Source organism: Sinocyclocheilus anshuiensis, unplaced genomic scaffold (assembly GCF_001515605.1).
Source record: "Sinocyclocheilus anshuiensis isolate Anshui unplaced genomic scaffold, SAMN03320099.WGS_v1.1 scaffold438, whole genome shotgun sequence".
In the NCBI taxonomy this organism is placed as follows: Eukaryota; Metazoa; Chordata; class Actinopteri; order Cypriniformes; family Cyprinidae; genus Sinocyclocheilus; species Sinocyclocheilus anshuiensis.
In genome coordinates, this window is record NW_015546118.1 from 480,033 (window position 1) to 491,302 (window position 11,270).

General features: G+C 36.7%; 1 protein-coding gene across 3 annotated transcripts in view; it reads right to left on the minus strand.

Moving 5' to 3' along the window:
• The window catches only part of stard8 (StAR related lipid transfer domain containing 8), a 54,962-nt gene that overhangs the window by 41,623 nt on the left and 2,069 nt on the right, over positions 1-11,270 (minus strand). Inside the window, exon 1 of one of the 3 annotated variants that reach the window (XM_016502766.1) lies at positions 2,270-2,377. The exons of the other annotated variants lie outside the window; for them this stretch is intronic. Coding sequence (XP_016358252.1) covers positions 2,270-2,306 — 37 coding nt within the window. The 5' untranslated portion in view covers positions 2,307-2,377. Of the gene's footprint in view, positions 1-2,269; positions 2,378-11,270 lie in introns of those variants that run through there. 3 annotated transcript variants of the gene reach the window in all.

Below are 11,270 nucleotides of genomic sequence, written 5' to 3' on the forward strand. Positions count from 1 at the left end.
AAAAAAAAAAAAAAAGAAGAAGAAATGACCTTCAAATTTTGTGCTGTCATAAGTCCACAGTCCACACTTCTTCAATATTTGCATCTTTTAAATCTGCATCAACTTCCAAGTGAACAAAAGTCAAATTCTACTGATTGGATCCTTAACAAAGCCTTTTTGTGTCTTCAGTGTTTCTGAAGTGGTTTAGGTTGAAAGCAAACGAGGCCACTCCATTGACTATTTCAAGAGGTCTTCTGGTATATTTCTCAATGTGCTAGGGTACATTTTTGATAATTCTATGATATCTTTGTATCACTGATGAAAGTGAAAGGTCACAGACATATCCAGAGGCTAATCAGGATAACACTGTGACTGTTGAGAAACGGACTAAGGAGCCTCTGTTTCTGAAAAGTCTCAGTGTTGCAAAAGACTGCATTTCGAAGAGTGTCTGTGCATTTCTGAAGAGTGCCTGTGTTCTTCAGAGGAGCTTCTGAAGAGTCTCCACCCTTTCCACAGAGTATCACTATGTTCCTGAAGAATAAAAGTGCATTTGTGAACAAGCTGCTCTGGAGTTATGGATATTTATGGTACATGACAGTACAGTACATGACAGATTCTTCATGAATTTACACATCTGTTTAAAGAGAAACCGATCACGCCCACTCATGCTGTTAAAGGAACAGTACACCCTAAAAATTCTGTAATTTATTCACCTCATGTCATTCGAATCCTGTATGACATTTTCTTCTGTGCAATGTGCAAGAAGATATTTTGAGAAATGTTTCAGTGGTTTTTTTTTCCCCAATTCAATGGATGTCAATGATAACCAAAGCTACTTGATTACCAATCTTCTTCAAAATATCTTCTTTTGTTCTCTAAAGAAGAAGAAAGTCATACAGGTTTGGAGTAACATGAGGGTGAGCAGATGACAGAATTTTCATTTTAAGGTGAACTATCATTTAACATGTTCCCAGCTTTGTTTTGATCTCAAATCATTCCATTTAAGATGTTCAGATCTATGTAGTAAAAAGCCTTTAGATAGAAGCATCTGCTGTATGAATAAATAGCATATGTGAAGTGTGTGTGTGGGGAAGGAAATGTTTTCTGTGCTCTAGCTGTGTGTGTGTTTGGCTGAATACAGCTCATTGTTCTTAGCGGTTCTTTGGCTTCTACCCACAATCCCACAGTCTACCTCCACTTACCCCAATTACACTTCTCCTTCTCTTCTTCTACCAATCCTGTTTATGCCTCTCTTTCAACTCTTACACTTTTCCTCTCTTTCACCCAACAAACAAACAAATGTATGATTAACATTCCTCACTGACTGACATTAGTTTCAGGGTTCAAAGGTCAAATTATCACTAAACCCTTCGTGTCATAAGCAGCGCTGCGCTTCTGTACCAGCTAGATCAGCAGCCAGCTATTAAACACATTAGTCTCAATCCACACTCAAGTATGTACACACATTCAGTCTTATATGTTTGAAATGTGCTGTATATCTTGAGATTGCAGTGTCCATCCACAGCAGGGGTTTTCAAAATGGGGTCCGGGGACCTCCAGGGGCCACAAAGGGGACTATAGGGTCCATGGGAAGGTCCAGAGAAAAATAGTGCATAAATAAAATAATAAATATGCATAAAAAATAAATGTAAAATCTACCGAATTTGTTATTACCGTTTCTTCTAAAGACTCATCATGAAAATTATTTTATCCTACACCAAACAATTTATGTTTCTCTTCATGTTTATACATCTAAAATTACTTTGATGGTGGGTAGAAAAAAAACACATTTTATGTAAGACAGAAACTAAATATTCTCTAGGAAATATTTCACAAATTTTTTTATACTTTTACTTGACTTGAAACTTATACTTGAAAACATATAGCTGTCTTTATGCAGGGCCCCTGGCAAGGGGACCATCACATTTGGAGATTCATAAAATCTGTGCTATGGGGTCTGTGGAAGAAATTAGAAAGAACACATATATACCTGACATTAGTACCATATGGTTTCATTATGTTTTACTCCTATTTACTTATTTTTTTCACTGAATATTCTCAGAAGGGGGTTGATTGCAAGGAGGTCATCATATTTGGTGATTTGTGGCAGCAATGTTCGAAAAACCCTGATATACAGGATCTAACGCACATCAATATGAATAATTTAAATCACTCTTCACATTTCTGAATTAAATCACACAGCTACAGAAAACTAGCCAACAACTCAGAGGCACTTATTATGGAGACCACAGCCAGATGCACTGAAGATTAAAGTGAGGTTAAAACTCACCGTGACCCTTTCGATGCTGTGGGGACGACCTCTCCATCCTAATCACTTAAACTCCAGTGGTCCAACATTATGTGTTAACCATCAGGGGACACAGAAAAGTGCCTGCAACAGCCATTCAAACACCTAAAGCCTGTTTTAGACCAATATACACTTATACATTTCCAAACAGAAAAGTCGTTTTTATCCAAACAAGGCCAAAGCGAAGAGTCACGTTTAACCAAATCGTCACTGAGAAGTAGAGTGGGATCTGGTTTACTGTGGCGGCAAGTATCCTGAGGGGGAGAGGGGGAGGCCCTTCCTGCCACCCCCCACCCATTTACACCATCTGGTTCCTGAGACCAAATGTTCGGCCCTCAAAAACTCCTCCTCCATGTACCACATTACAGTCTGTGTGTGCTTGTGCACCTCAACATGCTAAACAAGTTCATGCGCTGTAATCCAGACGGCCTGACATTAGCCTTATTAGGCTTGTGTGTTAGGCCCTGAGGGATTGTTAGGTGCTTCATAAAGTTATTAAATTTGGTGAAGTATAACGTAACCCGGCCAAAGCCCAACTGTTCGGTCTGCACACCTGCGACTCTCAGATAAGGTGTGTGCATGTGTGTTTCAGCGAGTTATTGTGCTGAACATGGCACTGTGCAATACTGACAAACAATTTGTAGGATTTCTGGGATTTCGACAATAATGATAATTAGATTTTTTTTGTTTGTGTGTGGAATGCGTGTGTGTGTTTGACTTGAAAAAAATGAAATGTTACTTTAAAACTAAATAAACAGTAGGTGGTGGCAATTCACTTAATATGTGAGTCATTAGCTGCATCTACATACTTCCCCAATATAAAGCAGATTATTCTGCTATGTGAAGAGAGTAGTCTGAATTCATCATAGGCAAAATGTACCTGGATAACCTATGACTTCCAGTGAGATTCTGAAGTGCACAACCAATGGACACTTTACTATCCCATGAAACCACGAGAGAAAATTTGTGAATGGCAGTGAAGCAATGCAACTGACACTGATATGAATGTAGTACACCATGATTTCCTGTTTTAAACTGACAATTAAATGTACCATATTGATATAAAGCAAAGAGAAAGAAAATATTCCATTTTTCAATATTAACATCATAAACTGCATTAAAAACTACATTAAATCAAAGGTTTCCCAAACTGGGCTTAATGTAAGAACTACAGTGGGTTTGTGATTTGAGGTTATTTAAACACTTGAACACTAAAAACAGAAAAAAAATGTTTACCTGCAAATGACACTGAATGCAAATGTGTTATGCATTAATGAACAAACATTAATAAACATGAACATAACAATGATATTACTAGTGATCGACTGATATTGATTTTTTTTATAACCGATACCAATTATTTGCATGTTTATGTGCCCAATAACCGATATGCAGAACCGATATTTATTTACTGTTATAAAGTAAATAAATGACTGAGTGAAGTAAGAACATACTTCACTTTGGTTTTTCATCTTTTCAGTCATCTTTTTTTTTTTAAGTGTTGAAAATTAGCAGTCTTTCATGTTAAATTTAATCTTCATATTACAACAATAAAAAAAACATTTTATTTATAAAAAAACATCAACAGCAACAACACTAATATTAACAATAAGCAAAATAAATGGAGAATGTCTAATGTTTTCAAATGGAGAAAATAAATAAAGGACAGGAGTCATATCAACTTCATTTTAAACTACAGTTTTAGTAGGTTTATAAGCTGTTTAATAGCTACAGAGTCAAGAATAATTCACTGGATAATGTTAATTCACTGAATAATATTCTCTGGAATATTGGAATATAATAAACAAAACATCGTATTTTATTGAATTTTTCAACTGGAATGTTATAACAGAATTATTAATAATGTTTTTGTCCTTCCAGATTATGAAATGCCTGCTGACAGCGTGGTTTATCTATGCAGTTACACATAACTATACTCAAACTGCGATCGCTCGCGGAGATAATAAATAATTAATTTCCATAGAGTTGTATTTATTTAGATATTTATTAGCGAAATAATGGTTATATATATTAAATGTTAATACAATTTAGGGTGTTTTAAACAAGGGAATCTTGTTAAAAGTTACATGCAGTGGCCGTGCTGGAGCATTTCCTGAGCATCAACCCGGTGAGGGACCAGCAATATGAAAGCGGCTTCACGAGACTAATGATGAGCAAATATACAACAGAGAGAAAATTTAATTCAGCGCTTTTATTTCCAACATGCGCTCATTTCATGGCTGTATTATTTAACTCATGCAAAGTTACGTCTTTATTGGGAAAGGATCTTGACGGATTATCTACGTGACTCCAACTTCACGAGACAAACGATGAGCATAGACAGCCGATATCCGATTATGGTAAAATGCTTAAATATCGGGAAAAATATAGGTAAATCGATATATCGGTCAATCTCTAGATATTACACATCCAAAAAGTAGATTTTTTTTTACCAGACCTCCAGAATCAACAGTAAATGAAGGTCACTCTATATATAATGAGGACAAAGAAGAATCTCACGTGCAATGGTTCTGCTACAACTTTGTTTGCAACTATTTCTATTTGCGAACCAGAGCCAAAACTGACCATATCTAGTCTCTACAATATTTGCGTGTAATAGCCTGTGTGTCTGTACGTTAGTATTTGCAATTGTGCTGATATTCAGGAAAAAAAAAACACTTATTGTGTTATACTTCTTATATTATATAAGACAAAAACCCTTAAGGGGTATTTTTGACCCCATATTTTCAGTTCTGAGGGTATTCTCACTTCATTCCAATAGGCCAAATCATCTTTTTTTTTTTTTTTTGCAAACTGAAAGTAACAATTATGATATTATTGTAGACAAAATATATCGCACATCCATAGCTGAACAGTGCTGAAAAGTGCTCTGGTTTGGTATGATGTAGAAAAGAAATTTAGCATTTGAAATTCTACAATAGTTTTGAAAAACGACTGAGAGGAGTAGTTAAACATAGCAAGTGTGTCCTAATGGCACTGTATTAATTCTGATCGGAACAAAGTTCAGACAGTCTGTAGTCATTTCCTGTTCCCTGGGATTTGCTGTCATTCCTTGGGTCCTGTGAGAGTGAGGGGAAAGGGAAAGGAGTGGTAAAGGAGAGGGGGAAGGACAGACAGTTCAGGAAACAAGGGATCAGACAGGAAAGCACAAAGGAAAATGTCACAGCACAAAAAAGGGTGTGGCACTGTCATACACGCATTACTTCCTTTTCGATGGACCTCTTTGATGTCTATCAGCAACAGACAGGCAATACACAAACAAACACATACTACTCGCACACCCCAGATACAAAAAGACGGGGAACAGGACAAAAGCGAAACAGACCGTGAGAGAATCACGAGTGTGAGACACACAGACGATGTAATCTAAAAGAGGAAATGAATGACAGGGAGTGACTCAGCTTTGACCTCACATTCCCAAAAAATGATGGACACTAAAATACTCTGAAGCCAATCATTGTACGCTAAAGGGCACATCAGCTCAAAAACTGAGACAAACTGGCTTCAGAAGAACTGAAGTCATGACAATTTCCCCCTCTTTCAAATACACGCACTTTACATATGCACACCTATACACACAGAGAATTATCAGCACACACGGATCTACTGCTACACACAGTTTTTCCACATCAAACCCAAACATGCGCGCGCACACACACACACACACACACACACACACAAAATCTAGCAAGAGAACTAGGAAAAAGTCGAAAGCCGCTTCAAACGCGTTAGATTTCTTCAAAAGCGCATGCTTTCTTGTGTGCGTTTTTAAGCAGTGTGTGCTTAGAACTTGCTGCTAACCAAAAATATTTACTGTTGGTAAAATGATTCAACATGACAAAGATTAATTAAATTTTTTTATAAACAAGCAAAGCAAATGCAATTAATTTTGCAACTCGCATAAAACACTATTAGAGTTAAGGCGTTCACACAAACACAAATGTTCTGCATGAAAATTTGGTGAGATTTCCACATGCAATATGTTACGCCTTTTTAGAAAAGCACCAAGTTCAACTTTGCATTTCCGTCGCTTAGCAAAAAAAGTCTGTTCAATTCGTAGGATGTAACCAAAAGGGTGAATCTTATTGGTTGGCCAGTTTTCTTGCAAAGCAATTAAAAACAGGTTAGAACAGCTTTTTGTAATAAATAAATAAATAAATAAAAAATGAATAGATGCATTTAAATTAAACTATTTATCGTAACAAATTTTTACACCAAACATTCATCTTGGTGTGGATGTGCCATTAAGGTTGGGAACAGAGAACCGATTTTTATTCCGAACCAGTTCCAAACACTAATGGTAAAGAGTAACTGAACTAATGACTTACTTATTAAACCACACATTATTTTAATAATACGTATTTGAAATTCGAAATGAAATTCGTCAACAGGCTGCTGAGGACAGAACATGTTAAACAAAGTGCATTTCTCTATTTCTTTTTTAAAAGTGCAAAAAAGAGAATTAAATCAACTAATCAGAATCAACTGGAATGAAGGAAGAAATCGCTCAAAGCATGTAAACAGGAAACAATGCATAAATCACTGAAACAATCAATCTATAAATCCATCCATCAATTCCAATCTACTATCATTTATTTAAAGAATTACAGACCAGACAAAAGGAAAACATTACACGTTCTATTTACATCTGTAAACATAAAATAACACAGAAAATACTTAGGACCATTTCACTGAACTCTCCCTAGTCAAAATCACTATGATCAGCCAAGATCAGCAGGCTAAAACACAAGGTAACATCAAACATGCAGCGTGTGGCCTGTCCAGTCACCAGTCTATTTGGTCTAGAGCTCCGAGAACAGTTGTTACTTAAAGGGTTAGTTCACCCAAAAATGAAAATTAGTCCATAAATTACTCACCCTCAAGTCATCCTAGGTGTACATGGCTTTCTTCTTTCAGACGAATCCAGTCGGAGTTATATTAAAAATTGTCTTTGATCTTTCAAGCAGTTTCATGCCACTCAGCAGGTGTTGCATGCATCAGTCCAAAAGAAGTTAAATAAAAAGCGCCCATCCATAAAAAAAAGTGTCTCACACGGCTCCGGGAGGTGAACAAAGGCCTCCTGTAGCGAATTGATGCATTTTTGTAAGAAAAATATCCATATTCAAAACATAATAATCACTTTAACGTAGCTTGCGCCAACAGTTGTACAGGCTGATGACGTATGAGTTCAGCGCTGCGCATGCGCCAGTGAGTCTCGTGAAAACCAACGTTTATTAACAGGAGCAAAGGAAGCAAAGTTTCCTTACTTTAGCAAAGGAAAACCAGTCTCCTCTTGGCTTATATCGAAATCCTCCGACATGCTTCTTTTTCAAATCCTCGTTTTGTACTTCTAATTAGTGACCGTTATTTTGTTTTGATCTCTCCCCTGCGCTTCCGCGTGCGTCACTTCTGTTTTGGGTGAACTAACCCTGTAAGTATTTCCCTTAAATACACACACACACACACACACACACACACACACTCAAACATCACACTTATAAGCACAAGCACACACACAAGATGTTTCTGCACGGCTGTAACTGCAGTGACCTTTCTTGAACAAGGCCTCCAAAATTCAGTACGCACACACATATTACAGTAACGAGAAAGAGAAGAATAATGAAACAGAATGTAAGACCGTGTTACACTATCAACTTCCTCTTGCAGAGGCTTGTGGGCTGTTTGCACTTTACTGTTTGTTTGCTTTGTACTTTCATGCCCTTTTTTATGTGTGTGTCTGTTGTATTGTGATATGCAGCTCTCACTGAGTTTCTTGCAGCAGGGGTTGAAAAACAGTGGTTTCCTCTGTGGCATTTTACAGCTGTCTGGATACAGATGACAAACACAGGAGCAGAAAACAACTTCATCAAACACACTGTTATTTGCAGATGCACCAGAGAAGATCAGAGTGTCAATTTTATTTAAGGTTAGTCTAGCCAGACCACTGAGACCTCATCAGACCAACGTGCCTGACCAAATATCGACCCAACAGGTCAAGATACAACTGAGAATCCCATCCACACAATCTCACATGTCACTGTTTGACTTCATTTACCACCTTCATTTGTTTTGCTACTGGTTTTGTTATATCACCTCTGTTAATCTAACTCCTGTGTTGAGTAATGCAATGCCTTAAATGGCGAGATGTTTCTCTGACATACATTTTTTACAGGGGCATTATAATATGATTTTTTTAATAATGTTTTTTTTTTATTTGACTGCAATTTACCAATACATTCCTGTTTAAATTTCTAATGCACTTAATGTTTGAAATTATTCAAAATAAGTAGTATGAAAATATAATCAAATTACTGACAACTTAGCCTACATTTCCACTTGCCTTACAACAGTCTAGAGGTCACAATCTCATCTAACAAGAAAAAGTAGGTGTACCAAGCTTGACAAAATTTTGACAAATATTATAGTCTATCGGTTTCTTTCTGGACGTGACAAAGTCACACAAATAGCCAATAAATACAAAAAAATTAAAATAAAGCAGCACCTCTTTTTTTCTGTAATAAGGTAAAAGAAGACCTGGGGCCTCATGTATAAAACTCTCCATAGATTTCATCCTAAACGTGTACGTACGCACAAAAGCTAGAAAAGCTAGAAAGTTTTCAGATTTATAAAACCATGTGTACACCAGAACCTGCGCAAAAATCCCTTTGTAAGTCCCAGTCAGGAGAAGATTGTGCGTACGTGCATCTCCACCCTGTCTCCTCCCCGAAATAACCATATATGAAGTCTAAAACGCCTAGATTTACAAAGCAAAACCTCATCTAAATATCATTTCCATACATATTCCCATCCACGTGACACCATGTTTAACACCGTCAAAGGTACAAAACGTTAAGGAAATGAGATACGGACTAAATTCCATTTGTGCCACATTAATCTTTATTGCCAAAATCATCCAGAATGTTTTAGAATATATCAAAATATCCATAAAAACAAAACCGTTTAGTTCTCAGATAAATAGCCTATTTTAGAATATACTTGACCTCATTCTTTTCCACTGGCCAAATAGTATTTCAATTGTTTTAAACAATTCAAATCAAATAAAATTTATGCAGTTTTGCTGAAAAGGTGAACATCTTTTAGCTATTTTTAGTGGAAACAGATAAGCCTATATTTATTGCAGTGTAAATACAATTGTCTGACTCGGCGCAACACTGACAAAGTATTTTAAAAAGGAAACTTACCATTTTTTTTTCTTTTTCTTTTCAAGTTGTATCCTTCAAATACAGTGATATTTTTCATAATGTTGTGGAGATGCCTTCACATGACATCAACACCTCTGTGCAGCTGCGGTTGTACAGTAGCTATTATTCAAACCGGACAATGGACCGTTTGTCCACCGAATCCAGCAATGTCCCCCATAATATCGAAGTAAGTGTGCATCATTGAAATTGTTCTCACTAAAAAAATTCTCATAACATAAGATCTGCAGTTTAGTTTAAATATGAATTATTATAGCACTCCTCACTGTCATTAAAACATTGCATGCCACAGGAAAAGTGATTAAGCGCATCAACTACAAATATGTCTAAATTCATATAATTTTGGTTTAACTTCTGCGTAATGACTATGTAATTTCAGTGCTTATCTCCATTATTGAGAGTGGAATATTTAATGTAAATGTGTATATAGAAATGAAAACAGAGTTTTAAAATCCTTGTTTACTTCATTACTTTTCTCACTCCAGGAAAAAGAGTGCGTACGCACAGTCAAGAGCATCCGTATGGTGTGCACATATTTACGCCAAGTTTATTTTTGATAAATCCAGATAAGTGCGTGGAAAACAGCGTTATGCAACGTTATGAGGCCCCTGGACATCTCAAATTAGGACTTTTTCAATTAACCACACAAACTTTTTTTATGTTGCAAAACTGGATTTCTATGCTTGCTTCCTCAGCTGAAATTCTGCAGAGGTTACTACTTAACGTCAATCAACATGTGACAAGTGAACGAAACCTCGAGAGACGGACCATGCACAAGCTCAAGCCATAAAGCCACAGCAGCACATACTGTATGACATGCTCACTGCCTCCATTCAAAAGTCATATCATGTCTTCTGCTCTGCATATCCTTCTGAAGGATCCCAATATTTAAAACTAGTGGCTGAAGTTTATTTTATACAAGACCCTTGATCATTTCAATCTAATCTTAACAGTTTGTAAATTGTTTGTACAATGCACAATACAGTTATGCTTTTTAAATGGGCTATTACTGAATGATGATGAGATGACCAGTTAAAATATAAAAACATCAGCTCACAGTAAATTGAACTTCATTTTACATGCAAATATGGCATTACCTAGGACTCTTAAAGGCACAGCGACCAAAAAATAATAATTAATTCCAAAAGTTAGAGGTAAGAAAATGTTCATTTAAAAATAAACTAAATTATAAGTTAGTAAAAATATTTTAAAATTGGCCCCAAGAGGCCTTTAGCTTCAAAAGGGCCTTTCGCACCGCGGGAACCTTTTCATAGTACCAGAACTAATTGTGGAACTACCCACTTTTTGGCATTTTCGCACTGCCGGAACTGGGTGCGATTTTAGTACCGGACTGCCTTTTTCGAGAACCAAATTAGCTCCTACTCCGGAGCAGGGTCTAACCAGCACAACTGGTACTAATCGTGATGCAAGTAGACAGTGATTGACCAAACGCGTATGACAACCCCCTCACTCGCCATGATTTAAAACGCCGTGTAAACATACTGTAAACATTGTGTCAACTTATTTTGCAAGTATGGAGAACAGCGATAGATGGACGGACGCTGAAGTGCAGGCACTTGTAGCAAATGTAGCACTGCCAGTTGTCGTTGGAGATTCTTAGTCCTCCTTTATGTTCTTTCAGTCGCTTTAGGTATACGTCTACTTTTCCATGTCCATTATTGTGAAACCCGCGAGACACAACAAAAACACAGCTCCGATCACAGCGTCCTCCATCCTCCTGT